The 20,349-nt window shown below is 47.7% G+C and overlaps 1 protein-coding gene across 2 annotated transcripts; it reads right to left on the reverse strand.

Moving 5' to 3' along the window:
* Positions 1 to 220: 220 nt before the first annotated feature.
* On the reverse strand, positions 221 to 20,337 carry arrb2a (arrestin, beta 2a). Of its 2 annotated transcripts, XM_056595480.1 has the most exons (17): positions 20,149 to 20,337; positions 14,324 to 14,354; positions 13,937 to 13,997; positions 13,390 to 13,434; positions 13,168 to 13,265; positions 12,365 to 12,463; positions 11,047 to 11,106; positions 10,563 to 10,630; positions 9,478 to 9,613; positions 8,811 to 8,895; positions 8,013 to 8,085; positions 7,692 to 7,829; positions 6,528 to 6,611; positions 5,254 to 5,277; positions 4,517 to 4,593; positions 3,880 to 3,934; positions 221 to 2,895 (listed from the first exon to the last, which is right to left on the reverse strand). In XM_056595480.1, the coding sequence occupies exons 1-17, from the start codon at positions 20,169 to 20,171 to the stop codon at positions 2,802 to 2,804; spliced, it is 1,251 nt and encodes a 416-aa protein (XP_056451455.1). In that variant the 5' UTR covers positions 20,172 to 20,337; the 3' UTR covers positions 221 to 2,801. The 2 variants fall into 2 exon arrangements, with proteins under 2 accessions (XP_056451455.1, XP_056451456.1); XM_056595481.1 differs by lacking the exon at positions 5,254 to 5,277 and having other exon boundaries at positions 20,149 to 20,336.
* Between the last annotated feature and the right edge of the window lie 12 nt (positions 20,338 to 20,349).

Below are 20,349 nucleotides of genomic sequence, written 5' to 3' on the forward strand. Positions count from 1 at the left end.
AATTATGATACAGTAGAAGTAATAATGGTGATAACAGTTAATAACAATAATAATAATCATAGCAATAATAATAATAATAATATATAATCATAATAATCATACATCTTTTTTTTTTCTGGCATACGTCCCATCAGCAGAAATGACTTCCTGTGTTTACAGACATAAATGGCGAGCATCGAAGAAATAAAACAAAAAAAGAATGAAAAAGGCCAGTGGACATGGCACTTGTTCAAAACATGTCCACTCGGCAGAGGCGCCGCGACAGAAAACCGCACAGACGTACGATGATAGAGAGGACAACGATCACAGCTCGTATGCGTCACAGCACCGCTTGGAAGAAGTCAACTAAACAGAACATGCTTCATATTTATCCCGCTGTTACTTCGTAGGGTTTTTTATTTTATTATTATTATGAATTTAAAGTTACAGACTGAGTAAATCTAAGTGGTTTGTGGCTGAAGAGAGAACGAAACTAAAACTAAAACTAAAGCAAATGCAAGCGTGACTGTTTCTAGAGCCACCGCCTCCTGTCCGGACCGAAGGATCTTCTTTTTCTTTTTAAATTTTCCGTGAGCATATGAAATGGGAGTTATATTACAACAGACTGTGAAACAAGGCAGACTCTAGCTTCCTTTGCGCGATATACAAAAAAAAGAAAGAAAAAAAAAAGGGGGGGGGGGGGCATTGATGCATATACGTGACAAAAGAAACAAAAAAGCATCCTTCAATTCCTCGGGAAACAAATAAAACCAAAAAAAAACTAAAAAAAAAGAAGAGACTTTGGGGTATCGTCCAATGATAGAAGAAAAAAACAATCCTAAACGGCAGCGCCCGTGTGAGCCACACGGGGGCGACGTACATCTCAGGGATAACCACGCAAAACATGTTAACGACTGACGGCTATCGACATTCATGCTGAGAACGACACGACACGAAGCAGTAGAGGCCTGCGGACCGACACGAACCTCACCTTTATGCTAGCGCAGCATCCCACAGCCGCCATCATGCAGCCGCTCAGACGCTCGGCTCAATCCCGGGTTTTAGGGCCGCGGGACGGGAGAACGTGGACATGGAAAGAAAGTGGTGGTTGTGCTGTAAGCAAGCATTTTGGAGGGGGGGGGGGGGGGGGCGGCGGCGAGGGTGTGCCCTTTTAGACCAGAGTCTGGGACCCGGTCTGCATTACTCGCGTCACAGATGGTCCAGGTCTCGGGGTGAGCCGTCGATCAAAAGGACCGGCTCGTGGAAAATCTCGAGTCGTGATAGTCGTGGTCTAGTCTGGTCAGGTGTCTGCCACTAATGCACCCAGGAAGTGCGTGTCCCTAGCCAAAACACTCGTCTCAGTCAGAGTCCGTTCCACAGCGGGTGACTCAAGAGTCTCGGGTGTAAAGTGCAGCTATAACTGTGGCTGAGGACAAGGTGGAAAAGTGTGTGTGTCTGTGTCTGTGTGGAGGTTATTGAGGGAGCTTAAACAGCAGCTGAAATGCTAGTAGACTGGCTGCTGCAGCAGTAGACGTGTCTATTAGTTTTATACAGAAAGTAACGCTTGGAAAGCACGCTTGGAACGATTGGAAAACAGGGCAGAATGGGAATGCTGGTGAAATCCTGCAAATCAATGCTTGCACCTGTCCCATCCGGACCGGGTTCAAAACATCCTGCCTTCATGAGTCGCTGTATAGAACAGCGGTCATTAGCGATTTGTAAAATATCATCTTGACCGTTTCATATATTGATCTTGTAATAAGACGGCAATTGACAAGTTGTAGAAAGAGTTGGACATTTTATTTTTTTAGCACAAATGCTTGCTGCTCGACGCGCTCTATCTTAAAAACAACGTTTTTCTTTTGGCTCCTGAAGGGATCAATACTTAAAGTACTTCTAGGACCCAATCAGCTTCACCGCTCTCTTTGGAGACCGGAAATTGGCAAATTTTAATCCATTTTTCGGAAAGGGGTGGGGGGTTAGGGGGGGGGGGGCGGGATATGGCTACTTGAGCCAATATTAGTTTCGGTGCCCCTTTTCTTGTTTTGTTTTGCAATTAAAAGCCCTGGCTATGATAAGCATAAGTGTGTGTGTGTGTGTGTGGCATGGTGTGGGGAGGGGGGACACACACACAAGCCATTTCCTCACGGACGCCGTCCCTGGACGCCAACCCCTGTGTTTTGCGCTTTGGCTCCACCTAAGACACTAGACCTAAGACACAAGACTTAAGACACTAGACCTAAGACACTTCAGAAGTCTTGTTGTGAACAAATAATAATAATCCCGACCAAAAGATAAAACCCTCCCCAAACCTAATCCTCCACCGAATACACAAGCCCAGCCGGGACTCCCTGTCAATCAAACCCTCCTGTCAATCCAACCACCCAGTCAATCAATCCACCCCGCCCACAGAGACCCCTGTCCGGGGAAGAGAAGAGAGGGCGAGTGAGACAGAGACAGAGAGAGAGGGCGATGGGGGGGGGGGGGGGTGTAGAGACAGAACATTGGCAGCACAACGAACGGCCACGGGGCAACGAGCAGGGGCGAGAGACCCGCCCGCTGGAAGTCCCCTCGGCCCGCGGACCCCCCCCCCAACGGACCCCCACGGGCCCTCCGCCGGCCGATCAGCCCCCAGCGGATGCGCGTTACTTGTGAAATGTTTCCTCTTGTGTTTCATAACTCGGGACTGTGTATGTGCCCGTGTATACGATGTTTGAGTATGCGTGTGTGTGTGTGTGTTTATGCGTGCGTGTGGTTGTGTATGTGTGTGCGTGTTATGTGTGTGCGTGTGTGTGTGTGTGTGTGTCTGTGCGCGCGCTCTCCTAGCAGTCCTCCTCCTTGTCATCCACCATGCCCTTGAGCCGCAGACGGGCGAAGTCCTCGAAGACGAAGTCGTCGTCCTGGGTGATACTGCTGCTGTGAGGGAGAGGAGAGAGTGTCAGCCTCCCTGCTAGGGGACGACACGTCGACGCCCTCGCCTACCGCCACTGATTACACGGGGAGAGGGACGCTATGTGTGCTATGGATCGATCCTGGTCCAAATCGCCACTTATAATGCGTCGCCTCAACTTTTGATTTACGTCACCTGGTGAATCACATCTCATCCGACGTTTTTAAAAAAAAGTCGGATAAGATGTAAATATGGATCCTAATTGCCTGCCATTGGGTTATTGTTACGGTTATTCAAAGTTTGCGGTTACCAGTAGGGCTGCTCGATTATGGGAAAAATCATAATCACGATTATTTTGGTCAATATTGAAATCACGACTATTCAAACGATTATTTTTGAGTTTGAAAACATGATGTATTTATTCACCAAGTCCACCAAAAAAAACTTTGTAACCGAGAAAAAAAAAAACACAATGGTCCAAAAGAAAATTCTTCCAATCAAAAATGATATACAGATATGTGTCGAGTTGTTCTGCACTTTCTATAAATCATTTCGAAAAAATTAGGTTAATCTTGTGATCGTTTGACGCTAAAATCAAACGTTGATGCGACGCGTCAGAAAAAGCGGAAGCCCGAACGGTCATAGAGCCCTGACTCAATGGATAGCACCAGGAGCACGCACTAGCAGAAGTGCGACAGAAGTGCTTTCGCACTGAGACCGTGGCAGGGGAGTGTCCACTTTAAATCAACCCACGTAGTCGTTTTAAAAGCACAGCTTTCCCACAAGGACTTTTTGTCACCCGAGCTTATCAGAAGACGCAACTTTTTCTAAAAAAAAAAAAAAGTCACAACTGCACTTTACTGAATAAACTCCTTCGCAACGCCGAAGCAATAACCTACCCGAGATGACGGCGTACATGACGAGGTGACGGCTAATGATGGTGCTCTGGTATGTTCTACGGAGAGAATAAGGTGGTTCTGTGTAGGGAGGGGGTCAGACTGCGTACTCACTTGGTCTCAAATTCTATCAAGTTGGTGTCAATGGGTGGGTCCAGGTCTGGTACAGCTGTAACACACACACACACACACACACACACACACACACACACACACACACACACACACACACACACACACACACACACACACACACACACACACACACACACACACACACACACACACACACACACACACACACACACAAATGTAAATAAGAGCAACGTTTCCATGGAAACAGCCCCATTGTCTCCATTGTGTTAGGGTTGTCGCAATACGCTATGATATCGTATATGACGATGTTTGAAATATTGACGTAATGACCGCAATGTCTATAAATAAATAAAAAGTAAAAAAAATTAAAAATCTGCACAGACCTTTGAAAAGCAGACATTTATGTTAGTCTCAATACAGACTAATTTGGTTTATATAAAGACTTAGAAATAAAACAGACTAACTCTTTACATTTGACTACAACGTGTAGCCCTGATGATCAATTAAAAAATAAAGAGCATTTCCGAAGCAGTGTCTATACACTGCTGCCTGCAGCACGACCATCCTGCAACAAGTCTGACCTTAAATAAACTCCTGGTCAGAGCAGACTGCTCCAGTGGAAGGACCCGGCTCAGAGCAGGAGGAGGGTACGTACCAGACTGCGGGCGGGACATGGGCGGGTCTATGGGCTTGGGGTGCATGAGCACAAAGGGCAGCTCCACCGATACGTCTCTGGAGGAGGAGAAGGAGGAGGAAGAGGAGAGAGAGAGTGACCCGGAGGGGAAACACACACACACACAGGTCACGCAACGGCCTAAAAGCCAACAAACTAATGTCCATTTTGTCAGGGAAATATTCTTATGCTATTCCGTGAGCCATTCCTTTTGTAAGAATCGAAGAATAAAAACATGGAGCTATAGCTGAGGGTGAACAGCTGAAGTTGGCTAGTATGCATCAGTTATGGAAGTGTGAATGTTGGGGCATTTTGAGAGAGAGAGAGAGAGAGAGAGAGAGAGAGAGAGAGAGAGAGAGAGAGAGAGAGAGAGAGAGAGAGAGAGAGAGAGAGAGAGAGAGAGAGAGAGAGAGAGAGGAGAGAGAGAGAGAGAGAGAGAGAGAGAGAGAGAGAGAGAGAGAGAGAGAGAGAGAGAGAGAGAGAGAGAGAGAGAGAGAGAGAGAGAGGTCAGAGAAAGATCAGAGAAAGAGAGAGGTCAGAGAAAGAGAGAGATAGAGGGAGAGGGAGAGAAAGAGAGAGAGAGGGGTCAGAGAAAGAGAGAGATAGAGGGAGAGAAAGAGAGAGAGAGGGGTCAGAGAAAGAGAGAGAGAGAGAGAGGGAGAGAGCACTGAAGCAGAAGCAGAGAAGACACACTAGAACCAGTGGCCTGGAACATTTACCTCTCCAGTATGCCACTCAGAAGCCTGATGCCAACCGGGCAGGGGGTGGGGTTCAGGGACAGACACAAGGAGAGAAACACATAACGCCACAGGAGAAGGAAGATGAGATAAGGAGCAAAAAGGTCAACAACAAAAGACAAAAAAAAAAAAAAAAAGCACAATTGGGATCCAGAATTTTAAAACAAAAAAAAACATTAGAAAAGCGCACGAGCGACACACGGCAAAGCATGAGGATGCAGAAGAGGGGATGATAAAGCAACACGTGGCAACCCGAGCTCTGAACAAGAGGGATGTGGAAGCAAAGCATGGCAACCCAATCGCTTACTAAAAAGGCGAGGGGGGAACTAAGGAAGCAAAGAAATCACGAACCAAAGGGGGAGTAAGAAGGGAGAAAAAGGAGTACTATTTAATACAGGAGTGCTTGCATTAAGAGACAACTTGCGCCCCCTGCCGGTTGCATTGATTCTGGATCATTAAATTAGATGTATGGCCAATTTCCTGTTTCCAATAATAGCTTTGTTGCCGATTTGGTGTTGTGATTAGGGTCTAATTTGATCATTTATGTGCTGCAAACATAAGAAAGGAAGAGAACGTCGTAACCTAATTTGATTAGACAATTTGCATTTGAGCACAATATTAGCATTTACACTTTAAACACTCCCAAGCACAGCACTGGAACCATTTGGGTTCTCATGAAATGTAACCCTTCATTAATGTATCATCAACTACGATTTAGATTATTATCATCATTATAGAAATTAGTACTAGGATGAGATGCATTGATCCCATTAAAGTAAAGTCCATCATCACCTTCAACGGTGAGTGGAATACATAGCCGGCCTGAGAGAGCCGCAATCCATACTGGCTTCTCTCTGCTCAACCCAAATGCACACTGTCGGACAATAAGTCACCTAGTTATTCATCTGCAGAATTGGAGGCAATGGAGCTGAGCGGACGAGCCCTGCAGATAGAGATCTCTACAGTGCGCTCTGGCCCAAAGAGGAGCGCATCGACGCGGCTCCATTGATCAACCTAATGTGCTTCTTTCGCAAAGGCGGCGACGTTCTACTGCATGCGTCTTGCACACGAAACAGTGTGTGTGTGTGTGTGTGTGTGTGTGTGTGTGTGTGTGTGTGTGTGTGTGTGTGTGTGGTGTGTGTGTGTGTGTGTGTGTGTGTGTGTGTGTGTGTGTGTGTGTGTGTGTGTGTGTGTGTGTGTGTGTGTGTGTGTGTGTGTGTGTGTGTGTGTGTGTGTGTGTGTGTGTGTAACCCTACCCTCCGCGCGACACCACCAACTTGACTTTGACCCTGTAGGATACCAGGATGCCAAGAACCTCCTTGTTGGTGACATCCTTGACTCTGAGAGAGCGAGAGAGGGGGAGAGAGTGAGGGAGAGACACAGGGAGGAAGGAAGGAAGGAAGGAACACTGTTAGTTACTGTTTTAAAAGGTTGAGTATAGGGTTGCGTGTCACATGTGAATGTGCTGAGATCAACAACATTTCAGAGAGAAAGAGACAGAGAGTCAACTAGCATGTGTGTGTGTGTGTGTGTAACTCTAGCATGTGTGTGTGTGTGTGTAACTAGCATGTGTGTAACTAGCATGTGTGTGTGTGTGTGTGTGACAAGCTCTCAGTACACAACCTAGTCTACGCAACATTTTAGTTTGTGACAAACAAAAAACAAAATGTGACGTTGTGAAAAAGTTAGTTTGAACTTTCGACTAGCTAAAAGCCAGACCGCGTGTCCACTCAACCAGTTCTTTCTTGTCTAGCTCTGCTTTGTGCCGAGTCACACGAAAAAGAAAAAAGCAACTGCTAAAAGATGCTCTTTATGGGGTTTCTGTGGATTACGCTCAACCCTTGTCTGCGTGCGTTTACACCACAGTGCCGATGACAAAATGTCACCGTGTCATGCGTGTCTTCACTGTTACCGTGAATAGGTGTGAACCCTATTCACTCTGTAATTTGTGTGTCTGTACACGGTGTGTGTGTGTGTGTACATTGTGTGTGCGTGTGTGTGTGTATGTGTGTCTGTCTACGTGTGTTTCTGCACGGTGGATTCCTGGTGTGTATTCTCAAATGGTTGACGTGTGTGTTCATGGTGGAGGTGTGCATAGGTGTGTGTGTTTGTGCTCACATGGTAGAGGTGTGTGTATGTGTACATGGTAGAGGTGTGTGTACATGATAGAGGTGTGTGTGTGCTCAGCCTCACATGATAGAGGTTTGTGTGTACATGGTAGAGGTTTGTGTGTACATGATGGAGGTGTGTGTGTGCTCACATGGTGGAGGAGGGGGTGTGAGTGTGTGTGCTCACATGGTGGAGGTGTGTGTGTGTGGTGTGGTGTGGTGTGGTGTGGTGTGGTGTGGTGTGGTGTGGTGTGGTGTGGTGTGGTGTGGTGTGGTGTGTGTGTGTGTGTGTGTGTGTGTGTGCATGCTCACATGGTGGAGGAGGCCAGGTTGGTGTCCTCGTGTTTGAGCTTGCCGTCCAGAGCCAGGCCTCTTTTCTCCCGGTTCTTGTCCAGGGTGGGGATCAGGGTGTACACCTTGCAGAACGTAGAGCTGGACGACACCTGGTCACTGTGGGGGCGGGGGGGGGACGGACGCTCACAATCACACACAGTATCTCAAAATCCGGCCATAAGTTTTCATTGGTCTCACTAATCTTTAGATCCCTGATCTAACAGCTAACTCCGACGCACACTTCCACCCCGCTACGATGGCGTTCCTAGGTGAAGCAAGGCATGATGGGAGCATACTTACTCGGCTTCCTGCTGGGCCACTGGACACTTGTACTGGGCCGTGCTGAACAGACAGATGTCTGCGTACTGGCGGACTTGAGGGGGGGGGGGAGGACAAGGGAGGGAAGGGAGAGGGAGAGGGGGGAGTCAATCCACTGGGATATAAAAGTACTTGTATGTTTTAATATGCTTTGATTCAAGACAGCGATATGTTATACACTACATCTTTGTAGAGGCATTATGGGGTCGGCGTAGGGGAAGAATCAAGAGAAGGAGAAGATGAATATGCGCGTTCAGAAAGGCAGATATTAAAATGTCGACCAGAAGAACCACCACAAAAAGCAGTGAGTAAGAGCAGAGAGGGCCCCGGGCCCTGAGTAGGAGGAAGACATCCACAGAGAGGTGGGATGGTGGGCCCACGCCGTGCTACTAGCATACTCACAGCTACCACCACGCACTGCAGCGGTGCAGAGCAGCCCCACAGCAGGGGGGAGGAGGGAGGGAGAGGAGGGGGGAGGATGGAGGGAGAGAGAGGGACAGGAGCGGGGAGGAGGATGGGGAGAGAGAGAGGGAGAGCAGAAAGACAGGAGGGAGGATGGGGGGAGAGAGAGGGAGAGCAGAAAGACAGGTGCAAGGAAGGACCGAAGGAAGGAAGGGAAGAGGTAGAGGAAGGAGGGAGGACGGAGGGAGAGAGAGGGAGAGCAGAAAGACAGGTGCAAGGAAGGACAGAAGGAAGGAAGGAGATGGAGAGCAGAACGACAGTAGGAAGGAAGTAAGGAGGTGGGGAGAAGAAGGACAGGAGAAGGACATAAGGAGGTACCGGAGATCTTGACTCTCTTGACGGTCTTGGTGGAGTTGTTTGTGACGTGGACATTGACGCTGATGGGCTCCCCGTGGTAATACAGCTACACACGCACACACACACACACACACGCACACACACACACACACACACAATATGTACAATTTCGGTGTAAATATTCTTGTATAATGTTCTAGTATAGTATGATTATAGTATTATTATTATTATAGTATGGGAATAGTCCAAGTTATTAATGTTAGTCATGAGCGGGCAGCTGGAGATTTGTCACTCAACCTTATGTTCTGTGAGTGTGCCAGTGAGTCACGGAGCGTGTACATGGCTTATGAGAGTGTGTGTGTGTGTGTACACATTTCTTTAGTGAGTGATCAGACATTTGCGAAATGAGTAGGTTTTTCCACAATATACTGCATGTGTGAGACGGTGTGTTTGTGTAAGACTGTGTGCGTGGGGGAGTTTGTGTGACAATGTGTGTGTGTATGCGAGAGTGTGTGTATGTGTGTGTGTGTGTTTGTCAATGTGCGTGTGTGACAATGTGTGTGTGTGTGTGTCTGTGTGTGTGTGTGACAGTGTGCGTGTGTTTCAGACAGTTCATGTGTGAGATTGCATGTGTGTGAGATTGCATGCGTGTGTGCGACGGTGTGCGTCTGTGAGACGCAGTGTGTACCTCTTTGTCCAGCGAGGCCTCGAGGTGCAGGGATCGGTCTGACATGAGGAAGCTGCGGGTGGTCTCCACCATGGGCTGGGGGCCGGGCTTCTCAGGGGCGTACTGCACCTTCCTGATGACTAGACGCACAGAGTTCCTGCACACACACACACGCACAAACAGACAGACACACACAAAACACACAATACAAACACACGCGTAAATAAACCGATTATGCACCTATGCAAATGAACAGCCAACACCCAAACATGCAAATCTTCAGAGTGCATGTATGCAGACGGGCACACTATGGAAACCTTGAGTCAACACATGATTGGATTCCATTCCAATGGATTGTACTTCTGATCATTTATCGATTACTTTCGTCCTATATCCTGGTACACATAATCCATTGTTACTGAAGAAAAAGAACGACAAAACCATCACATTTAAGGCACGTTTCGGCGCCTTGGTTAATTCTTTGACATCATTTACAGAGTCAACCACTGAATTATGAATTATTATCCAAAAAAGTCCTAAAAGATTTGATCAACAGGTGAACCGGCAATGCAAATAACTAGGGCTGTCAAGCGATTACAATATTTAATCGCGATTAATCGCATTAATGTTATAGTTAACTCACGATTAATCGCAAATCTTTTTTCTATGCTAAATATCCCTTGATTTCTTTGTCCCATTAATTGTTCTCATTTGAATGCTCTTATCAACTCGGAGAAGTGCATTGGCTTGCCTTGTGCAAATGTTTTTTTATTGATAACAACATTGGCATATACTGATCAAAGCAGGAATATACAAAAAAAAGCCTATAGTGCAATTAAACGATGAACATACAAACATACTGCCTTGAACATAGCAGTCAGGCTACTGCTTCTTTGTTTTGAGCCAAAGGAAAATATGAATTTACGTTAATCGCGCGATAAAAAAATGAACGCTGTTAAAATTGGTTTGCGTTAACGCCGTTAATAACGCGTTTAACTGACAGCCCTACAAATAACGCTTTCAGCTCCAGTCGGCTCTTCCTACTGGTGCCAGTTTATACGATGAACTGGTTGCTCCATCTCATCTCTAAAACACGACTCACTCACCGCTTGTGTATCTTCTCTTCTATTGACTTGGCACAGAAAGCTCTGATCTCAAAATCAACGCCACAGGCCTACACAGAGACAAGAGAGGCGATGAAACACAATCGCATTATGTTCCCGGGTTGTTTTTCACCATGTACAAACAATGTTACATATTGGCTGTAGTGAGTGAATCAAAAAGAAAGGGTTCTACATGCAAGGTTGTGTGCGTGTGCTTCATGCGTACATGTGTGTGTTTCATGCGCGTGTGTTTTTATGCGTGTATCAGGTTTAATGCAGGGAAGTGTGTTATAGATGCATGTGGATGTGTGCGTGCGCTTTTTGTGTTTCATGCATGCGCGTGCGTGCGTGCGTGCGTGCGTGCGTGCGTGCGTGCGTGCGTGCGTGCGTGCGTGCGTGCGTGCGTGCGTGCGTGCGTGCGTGCGTGCGTGCGTGCGTGCGTGCGTGCGTGCGTGCGTGCGTGCGTGCGTGCGTGCGTGCGTCATACCTTCCCAGTGTCCTCGGGGCCTGGCTGGAGTGTGACAGAACATGGGAGGTTCTGGGGAATCTGAAAGAGGAGCAGAGAGCACAACTACGGTCAGTAACTACGGCCACCCACCCTGTCCCACCACAGACCACCAACAGCTCCCCATCCTGCACCAGTACGTGTAATAAATGTGTAATAATAGCTAAATTCCCCGGTGAGGTACGCTCAATACGCAGAACAGCTTTCAAATCCCCTCCCCCACCCCGCAAATCATTGAGCTGCAGACGCCCTTCATCCAAAGTAGGTGACACGGACTTTCAGTGCTGTCCCAGGAGCCAGTGAGGGGGTGAGGTCACCCAACCCAGCGTAGGACATCTGGGATCGAAACGCGCAACCTGTACCACTTTCCCATCCCTGCCCAAATACGGCGATTGAGAAAGTGAATAGCGACGATAGTGCGGTTAAATAACACAGTACGGCGTGACGGCATGACCTAATTCAGCGTATACCTCCTCCCTCTCTCCCCTGATCACTCGACTGCGATACAACACAGGACAAATCCTTGAATCGGTTGGCGCTGCTCTGATTCAGCGGCCCCTGCGTCCCTTGTTAATGTTCCACCTCTTGCGGGCTGTCATGGCAACCAAGGTTTCTCCAGGGGGATGGAGCGGCGAGTGTTGGGAGGCGGATCCGGCGTCACGGGCGTCTCGGTGCTTTAACGTTACCACGCTGCTAGCTACGCAGTCGCTCACAGCTCTACGCGCGTTTTTGGTTCGTTCGCAAATGAGGGGGGATGGGGCTGGAGGCCCGGAGTGGTACACGAGGATGCCTTCAGATCTGCCCTCACAGGCCATTCATTACTGTGTTAATGATGTTTCCTTCTGTGGTGTTGCATGGTGATAAAGAAGAGGTTTACTCTCAATGGGAGCGACCCGGTTAAATACAAAAATATACATCGCCCAGGCCCACTTAACCCAGGGGTCATAGTGTTTGTTTGTATGCATGTACTGGTGTGTTGAAGGTTGTGTACACATAGAGAGGGCTGGATAAGACGTTGTTCCTCTTTGTTTCTCTACATGTGAAAACCGTATGCAGTTCAGGTCGGACAATGACGTCACACACACACGCACACACACATACAAACGAGCACACGCCCGTGTGCTCGTTTGTGTGTGTGTGTGTGTGTGTGTGTGTGTGTGTGTGTGTGTGTGTGTGTGTGTGTGTGTGTGTGTGTGTGTGTGTGTGTGTGTGTGTGTGTGTGTGTGTGTGTGTGTGTGGTGTGTGTGTGTGTGTGTGTGTGTGTGTGTGTGTGTGTGTGTGTGTGTGTGCGCGCGCTCACAGTGAAGTAGAACGGGTGGGCATGCTGGCCCAGCTTCTTCAGCAGCCTCTCCTGAAGACGGCTGTTGGGTTTACTCTCCTCGGGGACCGGCGGGAACGCCTGCAGGGACACAAACGCAGGTCAACCAACAGAACCAGGACCAGAGACCCTCATCCCTCATCTGGGATCAGGGATAAGGGGGGGGGGGGGTGGGGCGGTCGGACAGAGCCCGGGTTGGGAATCAGAAACCCCCAAGGGAACGGGTTACGCCCCGTTTCCTGTCTCGTTACAGAGCTGTCCTACCCGAGAGAAACCAATCCGAGTGACAAAATGGAGCGGTCAGAGAATGAGTGTATTCCGACAGCGGTCAGTCAGTGTACAGATACACTTATTAAAACACTTTTCTGACAGCTCCATTCGGTCAACACTGTGGGGACTCCAGCCGGTGTTCAGGGAGACGGTCAAAGAACGTTGGTGTCTGGCCGGGATGTTTTACGCTCGTCTTCCCCAAGCGCTTCGGGAAAGCTTTACTAATGCTGGGCTGAGTTTGAGTTTTCTGTTCCCCAATTAAATGCGAAAAAATTAGCAAAGGAAAGTGCAACCCCTTGGGCTTGTTCACCATCATTATAATAATTTGTATTTAATATTTTTTTGCATTTTTATGCTTTATTATATAGTGAGATAAAGAGGAAGGACTGAGCCTATGTGGTAGGCGCTCTACCCACTGAGACACTCGTTCGCCATCATTATTAACATCAGGGCTACAGGGACATGTGGATGTGTGGACAGGGGCCACATCCCTGGTGGGCGAGGTGACGTCGTACCTGAAAGGTGGAGATGTAGAGGTCCTTCCGGAAGGAGAGGCCCAGGACGTCGAGGTCCTCACGGCCATAGCGGAACGCGCAGGTCAAAGTGACGAAGACTACGAGGAAGATGGAGGGGGAGAGGGTGAACTCTTGCTACAAAACGGGGACGGCAAGTGATAGCTTCCGTGAGACGGAGCCGAGTGGAAAGGCAGTGGGCGGGCAAGCGGAAATACGCCCTACCTTTCCGGTCTTTTAGATACTCGGGATCCACCAGAATTACGCCATCTGTCAAAGCAAAAACAGAAAAGACGCTTTGGTGCCAGGATGAAAAACATAACAAAAACCTGCATCCGCTATGAAGCCGCTCGTGTCTGCACTTTGTAGTCCAGGTCATACATCAGGCATCTATTTTAACTACAGTTCCGAGATAGAAATCTTCCATATTTAACTAAATCATATTTTTTTTCTACTTTTCCTTTGCCGATTTCGTTATCATACGTTTCGCCGAAATTGGTGTTCTTCTCCCACTGGTGAAAGTTGTAACTTTTAGAATAAAGTGGTTCTTTGTAAAAAACCCTACGAGACATCTTGGCCTTGCTCGGACGCCCAATCACAACAGTCAACAGGCAGTTAGTTAAACTGCATTGTGAATGCATTGTGGGTAAACCTCTTCAGCCTGTTATGGTGTAATTAATTACTTAATACATACACTCCCCCACCCTACTCAGAGCCCCCCGTCCCCCCACCCTACTCAGAGCCCCCCGTCCTCCACTCCGGGGTCACTCACCTACGGGGTCTACCTGGTCCAGATGGTCCACAAAGTCTCTCTTCCCCAGGTACACCGTAAGCTGGAGGAGGCAACACACACACACACACACACACACACACACACACACACACACACACACACACACACACACACACACACACACACACACACACACACACACACACACACACACACACACACACACACACACACAGCATCTTGGATTAACATTCAATTACTATTATTTAGCGGTCTATGGCTTCAATTATAAACTCCATAATACAGGGCATTTTTGTTTTGTTTAACAATAATTGTTTGAGCGTGACTCGGTTTTGAAGCAGTTGTCCGTTTATTCCACGACAACATGCAGTGACTCCCAGTGACGGAGACAGCAGCCGGACTCACCTTGCAGTTGGGACTGGATTTCTTGAAAACTCTGGAAAGACGAGAGTGAGGGAGAGAAAGAGGGAATTGACTAAAACACTTCCATTTCAAAAAAACATTTTAGAACACACAGACATTGCACAGCCCCACATCCAGTGGGGGTAAAAAGACAAAAACAAACAACTACCTTAACCTACTATAATAGATCAACAGTCTTGTTGGAGTGACGCCTGTGACATTACCTATCCCCCCCCCCCCCCCCCCCACCCCCACCCCCACCCCATACGTCTACACACGACACAAGCCCCCGAAAGACGCAACAGTTTTGTGTCACCCTTAGGATTGCTGCGGTTTAAACCGTTGGAAGATCAAATAGAAAGGGGACGTGCTTTCTGCGGAGGTGGTACGGTATCGTGCTGGTTCAACACTGCGGGCAGCACGCTGCCATTCTGGTAGAGGAGGGTGTTGGGACAATCGTCTGGCAGTGGAAGAGTTAAGGGACAGAGTTAATGTCCCGGTGGTTTTTAGAGTGGCTGTGTGTGTGTGTGTGTGTGTGTGTGTGTGTGTGTGGTGTGTGTGTGTGTGTGTGTGGTGTGTGTGTGTGTGTGTGTGTGTGTGTGTGTGTGTGTGTGTGTGTGTGTGTGTGTGTGTGTGTGTGGGGGGGGGGGGGGGGGGGGGGGGGGGGGGGGAGAGAGAGGAAAGGGATGAAAAAAAAAAAAAGATGACTCAAGTTTTTTGTCGCTCAACTTCTTCAAACAGAGTCAGACTAGAGCACAACAGAAGGCCTCGACTCCAGAAAGACGCTACGCTATCAGGCCCCTGCATGTGGCGGTCATGCTTAGCATCTTTTAACAATAAGATGTTGTTGTTCTAAAGTACGGGCCGCACACTCAATACGCGTCCACCCGTCGCCTGTCTAGTAGTGGGAACGCAATGACAACTGAAACGACATGCGGTAAATCGTTTCCCATGATTACTGGGATTTCCTCAGGCCACAGTGAAAACCACTGGAATGCGGACCGTATCAAAGTCCACTCTGTGAGCACGGGCGAGGGCTGAAACCTGGCACTAGCATGAGCGCAGAAAGGAAGTTCTCATGGGGTAACTTAAGTTTACTTCCTGTGATGACTGATACCACAAAACAGGAACTAGAAACTGCAGAGGTTTCCACTTCCCCCCCCAAAAGCAAACATTCTGGTCGGTTTTGATGGCGACCAGCAGGAACTCTGTTACCCCGTCTGACAGCCGACAGGCAGGAAAGACTATTTTCTTTTACACATTTCTTGCCTGCTTTGCGCCAATGGTTCAGAGTGCAGGTGCAAACAAACCCAGACTTTGTAGCACAAATGGACTGACACTTCAAACAGTCATCGAATAGCATGGTCCCCTGTTGTGTTATGGGATAATAACAAATGTTATAGTTCTTCAAATCACTTCCTTCGGCTTAAACCTCAATTTTTGTTTCCCAGAGTAGTCAAACATTTCAGAGGCCTGCCACACATCTGTTGAATAATGGAATGCTCCGTCACTAATTCTGAAAAGGTGGTGTGTGTGTGTGTGTGTGTGTGTGTGTGTGTGTGTGTGTGTGTGTGTGTGTGTGTGTGTGTGTGTGTGTGTGTGTGTGTGTGTGTGTGTGTGTGTGTGTGTGTGTGTGTGTGTGTGTGTGTGTGGTTATCCATTATCGTAGTTAGCCATGTCATATAGTTTGTAACTTTGAGGTTGATGGCCCTGCCACCACCCGCCTCCAATTTTTTTTGATCAAAACTGTAAACAGTAAAATAAAAACTCCTCTGGGGTTTGAAGATTAACTGCGTGCTAGCGTTTTCAGTCCTACCCAGTACCCACTGTTCACAGGCATAACAACAACATTTGAAGTCACGACACTTACACTGTCCACCTCTGGATTAGATTAGTGCTGAATTAATTTGTTGACATCATTGTAATCACTAATTGATCCCCGATATTGTGTAACAAAAACAAAAACATTGGCTACTCATAGATTCTGAAAAAAAACGATTCTACTCAGTTTGAACAACGAATGAATACGATATGTCTTTGTAGCTCTGACATGAGGTCATCCACAGTTGGAGCAGCCTTATGGAGGATCCTCTACAGCAGGGTTGGCTAGTTCTGTCCATAGCCCCCAGTGAGATGGGGGGGGGGGGGAGAATCACGGCAGTCATGCTCCAACATGGCTCACTGACACCTGGCGGCGGTGGCAGGTGACTAATGATGATCACCCACACACACATGTGCAACACAGGTGTCGGCGGATCACAGCCCCGACAAACATGTTACGTAGCACGGGGATTAAACGCAGTCCCACCCCAATTAGACAAGACTATAGACAGTGTGTAGGAGAACCATAAGCTTGCAGTGGCGCATTGATGTGCACTAATTCAAACCGAATGGCCCCCTCTCGAGTCGTATCAACGCTCTGTCGAGACGTAAACACGCCTCCGTTAAGCTCGTCGTTTTGGTGCCGTTGTGCCGAGTGCGTTTCCCTTTGGGGTTTCAGTTTGACTGACTACACTTGCGGGCTAAAGTCCCCGTGTCCTCGGTGTGATCCCAGGTTAGTGTAATTGAATGAGGTCCCACGAGGTATAGTCGACATGCATGTGTAGACACGCATTCAACACTCTCTCCAGACAGGGTTGTGTTTGAGAGAACTCTAGGGCTCACACTTATGCCGCTTTTCCACCGCACATGTAGCTCGACACGACACGACACAACTCGACACGACACGACTCGGTAGCAGCGCGGGTGCTTTTCCACCGCAAATAGTACCTCCGGGACGTGGGCGGGGTCGGCTGCGCGAAAGGGCCGTGACGTATTTTTGTACGCGACGCAAACAACACCTACGTAACCCACACATGGACAGAACCCACATAACAACAATGGAGAACATCGATGCGATGGTATTCGTGTTCGTATTATTAGCTGGCATGTTGAAGAAGTGGAATATGTTGGCTGCGGCGCTGCTATGGCTGTTACCAGCATGGTTGCCATGTCGCTCTCGTGACTTCGTCACACTCTCTGGCCAATCAGTGGCCGGCCGTCTGCCGACGTCACCTTTTAGTATCGGCTCAGCCGCTTGGAACCTAGAGCGAGGCGGTACTAGAAAAAGCAGCCACTTGAGGTACTAGATCGCGGTGGAAACGCAAAAAATGCGAGCTGAGTCGAGTCGAGTCGAGTCGTGTCGAGCTGGTACCATGCAGTGGAAAAGCGGCATTAGTAGACCTTTAGCTTAGTAGACCTATAACTTCCCTACGGACCAAACAACCAAACTGGTGCTTTTCCCCACCAGTTGTGATATATAGGGTTAGGGTATAGGTACCAGGAAGCATTCAGTTCATTATTGAAGTGTTATATTATATATAGTATAAATGGTAAATGGTATGCACTTATATAGCGCTTTTTCTGTAACCAGTGGCCACCCAAAGCACTTTACAATATTGCCCCGCAATCAACCATTTCATACACACATTCAGACACCAACGGTACGAGATAGTATTATTGAGAAGTGGAAACCATCACGGCCGATTGTTGAAGCCAACATGGATTAGTTTCTTCTTTGTGGGGTTTTAAAAAAGGTGTTTTAGATACTCGCTTCAAAAAGACCCACCGTAAGGCCATCTAGAAATACAGAGATGACATTCAGTTTTGGGGGCTCGGTCGCAAGAGGATTTCACGAGGCATTGCAAATCCTTCCATTAAGTTAAGTCTTTGGAAAGGGTTTGGTGTCTAGTTCTTACAGGACCTGATCCAGAGCTTCTCACAGGCTCTGTCCAGGTTGCACTCACCCCAACCCGGGGTGGCTGTCGTCATTGCGAACATTTCCGGTTTAACTGTGGTTGTTTTTGGCTTCGGCGCGGCTCTTCTGAGGCCCAGAGATGACGGCTAATAGGGATAACTTGTCACGCACTCCATGATGCCCACAACCAGGGACACGCTGCCACACCGCATCGTCGTTTATCAGCCATCTGACCCAATAGCACCAATGTCTTATTTTAGCACAACATCGCCTCAGTTCCTCAATATCTGTCTGCAAATCGCATGCAGCGGTTTAGAAATCTTATAGGCACTCCTGTGCAGTCTTCGCCCTCAGTGATCACCAAGAGTAGTCTGATCTACGGTGGTCTTTTGTCTAACATACACAGCATCTGCCTGCGAATAAGAGACATACAAACATCTGTCCTCTGATGTTTACATAAGGTCTGTTCATTTGTCACATGTTTGATTGGTACTCTACAGCAATACTATCTACTCTTCTAATACAGATCTATGGAAACAGTGAGTAGGTCTGTACAAATACATGAGATCCATAATGCAAACACCAGCTCAAAGTGAGAGATAATATCATTGTACCATGACACTTATCCGACAACCATCTGTAGACATGTGGGTGTGATTAACCAACATTACACTGAATCCTCAACATAACAATACATAATTTAGAGGCTGGTTTCTGTCCGATGGAATTACAGAAAAGGGAATGTGATTGCTTACATTTGCAGTAGAGAAGGGAATGCATACCAATCATAATAACTAAATAGATGTAGTGGTTTACAATCCATTGCCAGAGTGCACATATTCATTATATATTCAGTATTCACAGTAAATGGGAATTCATACTATTAATTGTAATTTTGAATAATAGATTGACATTTTGTTAACCAGAAGCGTACCACTACAAACACGTTATAGCCCAAAGGTCTAACTTGCCATTAAGTCTACACGCCAGGCAGAACAACGTGTAGACCATTTGTAGTTTAATTCGTCACATGTCCGTTCTGTTAACGTTATACGACGTGAGGCTGATAGGTATATTATCAAGCCTAATTCACAGTTACAAACACACACACAGCGTGCACACGTCAGGTCGCTGCGCACCTTCTTTTGAAAACACAATTGCACGTCTAAATCTCAGGTTAAAAAACAACAACTAAAAAAGGTGCATAGGATGGACATTTTTGGATGTCAGCAGCAGGAAGTCAGTGATCGGCGGACGCAGAGGATCTGTTATTTGTTTACATTAGGCATGCGTCTCAGCAGAATTAGCCCCGCGGGGAAGATGACGGCGACACTGGACGTCAAAGAGACGTCATCGTGATGTATAGAACAGAAAGGCTCTATTATTTAGGGCACCGTCCTATCAATTCATGGCTCAGTAATTACAATGCATTAAGTCAATTGTTATTACATGGGAAATACCGACAGCAGGAGCAGTCAAACAAAACGGGGATAACGGATGATGTCGGGGGGTGGGAAAGGGAATCCCATAGCATCCGAAAACGGAGATTGGATGAAATACTACAAGACCTAAACCAAATCATTGCCAAAGTGCAGATCACAACATATCCATTGTGCATCCATGGCCAATTTTTTGCTCTCATAAAATAGATCAAACTAGTGGGGTCCACACACGCATCACAAATCCACCCTAACGTTACTTAAAGACGAAACAAGGACAGCGATGCACTGAAACCCCAAGCAACGTCCCTTATCCATGCCCAGGCTTCCTATAAACACACATTACAACCACAGCATTAGGAAGCGAACCACTGTCAGTTGGCGTTGTCTACATAGCCGCGTTAGCTAGTCGCTTGTCAGCTAACCCCACCCAGATGCGTTCGCCTTCGCCCCGGGAGAGAGGGGCATTAGGCGACCAAAACAACATTATACCGAGGCATTCCCCCACTGAGTTTCCCTAAAGCTCCCTATAACGGGCACATCACTCGCCCCGAAGCGTATAGAAAAGCGTGATTAACGCCACACTCCCCTGCAGCAGCAGCGCTAGCCATAGCAAAGTGCGTGAGGCTCCGCGTTAGCTGCATTCAGCCTACCTGGTGCCCGCCTTATCCCCCATCTCCACGGCAGGCGTGCAGTCTGGGAATAACCAAGAAATGAGCCCGGTCCTTGCGCTAAAACTGCTTTCTTTTTCCGACCGCGTTGTCCTTTAACATCTGTGCACATCCACCCGAGCGCTAGTTAATATGCTAATTGCATTCAGCACCGCCTTGTCCCTCGTTCGCTTCCGCAAAGAC

The sequence above is a fragment of the Gadus chalcogrammus genome, chromosome 7, assembly GCF_026213295.1.
Source record: "Gadus chalcogrammus isolate NIFS_2021 chromosome 7, NIFS_Gcha_1.0, whole genome shotgun sequence".
Classification (NCBI taxonomy): Eukaryota; Metazoa; Chordata; class Actinopteri; order Gadiformes; family Gadidae; genus Gadus; species Gadus chalcogrammus.

Excerpts from the sequence above, each read along its gene's own strand:
- arrb2a (XM_056595480.1), bottom strand. The coding sequence starts at position 20,171 with ATGGGGGATAAGGCGGGCACCAG. Across the intron at positions 14,355-20,148 it reads GGGGATAAGGCGGGCACCAG|AGTTTTCAAGAAATCCAGTC; the intron begins GTAGGCTGAATG and ends TCGTCTTTCCAG. Across the intron at positions 11,107-12,364 it reads CCCACCCGTTCTACTTCACT|ATTCCCCAGAACCTCCCATG; the intron begins GTGAGCGCGCGC and ends CTCCTCTTTCAG.